Raw genomic sequence first — 1754 nt, forward strand, 5'->3', positions numbered from 1 at the left:
ACTAGGCGTATCGAGGTTGTTCCGCACAGTCGTAAACCCGGATCGCGCACAACTTGTGCGCGATATTGATTTGCTTTCCAATCTCGCGCATGAAGAAAGAAGCTCAGATCCATCGTCAGGGGTTCCGAACAATGAGAACTCTCTTCAATCGCCAATGGGAACTCGAGGACACGAGGCGTATCGAGGTTTTGCGCTATCTCGACTTGCTTTATAATCCCGTGGATGACGAAAGATTCTTTCGGAAAGAAGCTCAGATCCATCGTCAGGGATCCCAAACAATGTGCCGCGCGCGAAAAAAATCCACGTGCGCGAACAAATGTGCCAGTCAAAAGAGGTAGTTCACGCGTACACTTTGACACGCCGAAGCACAACGAATTGATCATCCTAGGGGCTTACAATGAAACTCCTCGTAACATCACTCTGGTTCTTCTCGTGCGAGCTTCTCTACGTTGAAGCAGAAGTGGACGAAAGTGGCTATTTCCGTGGGCTAGGTCCTGTGAACGGCGATCCTAACGACAAATTCTATTACATGCAGAAGGCTTATCTTGAGGCCATCTCTATACCGGAGGCTTGGGGTATCCTGGACTCTACTCCCACGAGAACACCTGTGACCATCGCAGTTATTGACGACGGAATCGAGGCCGCTCACCCTGACTTGGAGGGTACCGTCATCAAGGGCTACAACGTCATTGATAAGAATGATGATACCAGTCCTCGAGGACGGCATGGGACCGGCATGGCTGGCATCGTTGGTGCCATCAGAAATAACATGATCGGTTTGGCGGGTATTCTGGACAGTGTGCGCATACTGCCCATATTCGATGGTAAAGTTCCGAGTTTTCCCGCACTCATGGATGCTTTCACCTACCTGATCAATAAGAGGAGAGATGATGTGAAAGTTATTCTCATGACGGAGTTTTCCAAACCAAGTTCCCAAGCCGTAATCGACAAGATTTTGGAAGCGGCTGCAGCTGGCATGCTCGTTGTCGTCGCGGCAGGGAATGACCAGGCGGATCTGGACATAAACCCATACTTCCCTTGTTCCTTCGGCCGTTCACCCGCTGATGGAGTGTTATGTGTGGCTGCAACGTATGGTCCCAACATGCAGCTTATGGATGGAAGCAATTTCGGTTCAGCTGTTGACATTGCCGCTCCAGGTAACGAAATAGTTACAACTGATCTCAAAGGGAAGTATGCCACAGCTAAGGGCACTTCGGGTGCCGCCGCTATTGTAGCAGGTATAGCTGGGATGCTCTACAGCCTTGAACCTTCTCTGAAGGCTAAGCTGACCCCTACTTACATCAAAAGTATCATCAAGGATACGGCCACCCAAGGTGTCAAGGACAGTAAAGGGGTAGAGACCCTTACCTTCGGCCGCGTGAATGCTGCGGCGGCTGTCAATAAGATACTTGGAAGGAAGAAGGTTTAACTTTTTACTCTGACTCCGTCTCATGATGATGGAGTCAATGACACCGAGTCATTGATAACTTGTTCAGTGAAATCTCGTCTAGCTCGCTGGTCTCTCTTTTGCTGGATAGATTATCAATTTATGAAGGTCTGATCATCAGACCTGATCATCATGACACTGAGGATTTGATAAAGATGATTCTTTACGCCCAACTGTTGAGTTTCGAATTCGCGTCGTGAATTTGTGCCTGGGTCGGTCTTACTTCAGTAGACAAGTATTGGATCGGTGTTCCAATTATGAATTGTTCTGGGAGATGCTGGTGCATCATCATCGATCGCTGTCCCAA

At 48.8% G+C, this 1754-nt stretch overlaps 1 protein-coding gene across 1 annotated transcript; it reads left to right on the forward strand.

The window, feature by feature from the left end:
* Positions 1-397: 397 nt before the first annotated feature.
* Pmar_PMAR025001 (thermitase, putative) lies at positions 398-1429 on the forward strand (the record flags this gene model as incomplete). The annotated part of the gene is made up of 1 exon (XM_002769400.1): positions 398-1429. One exon carries the CDS (start codon positions 398-400, stop codon positions 1427-1429), a length of 1032 nt encoding a protein of 343 aa, XP_002769446.1.
* Between the last annotated feature and the right edge of the window lie 325 nt (positions 1430-1754).

The sequence above is a fragment of the Perkinsus marinus genome (assembly GCF_000006405.1).
Source record: "Perkinsus marinus ATCC 50983 genomic scaffold scf_1104296965866, whole genome shotgun sequence".
NCBI lineage: Eukaryota > Perkinsozoa > Perkinsida > Perkinsidae > Perkinsus > Perkinsus marinus.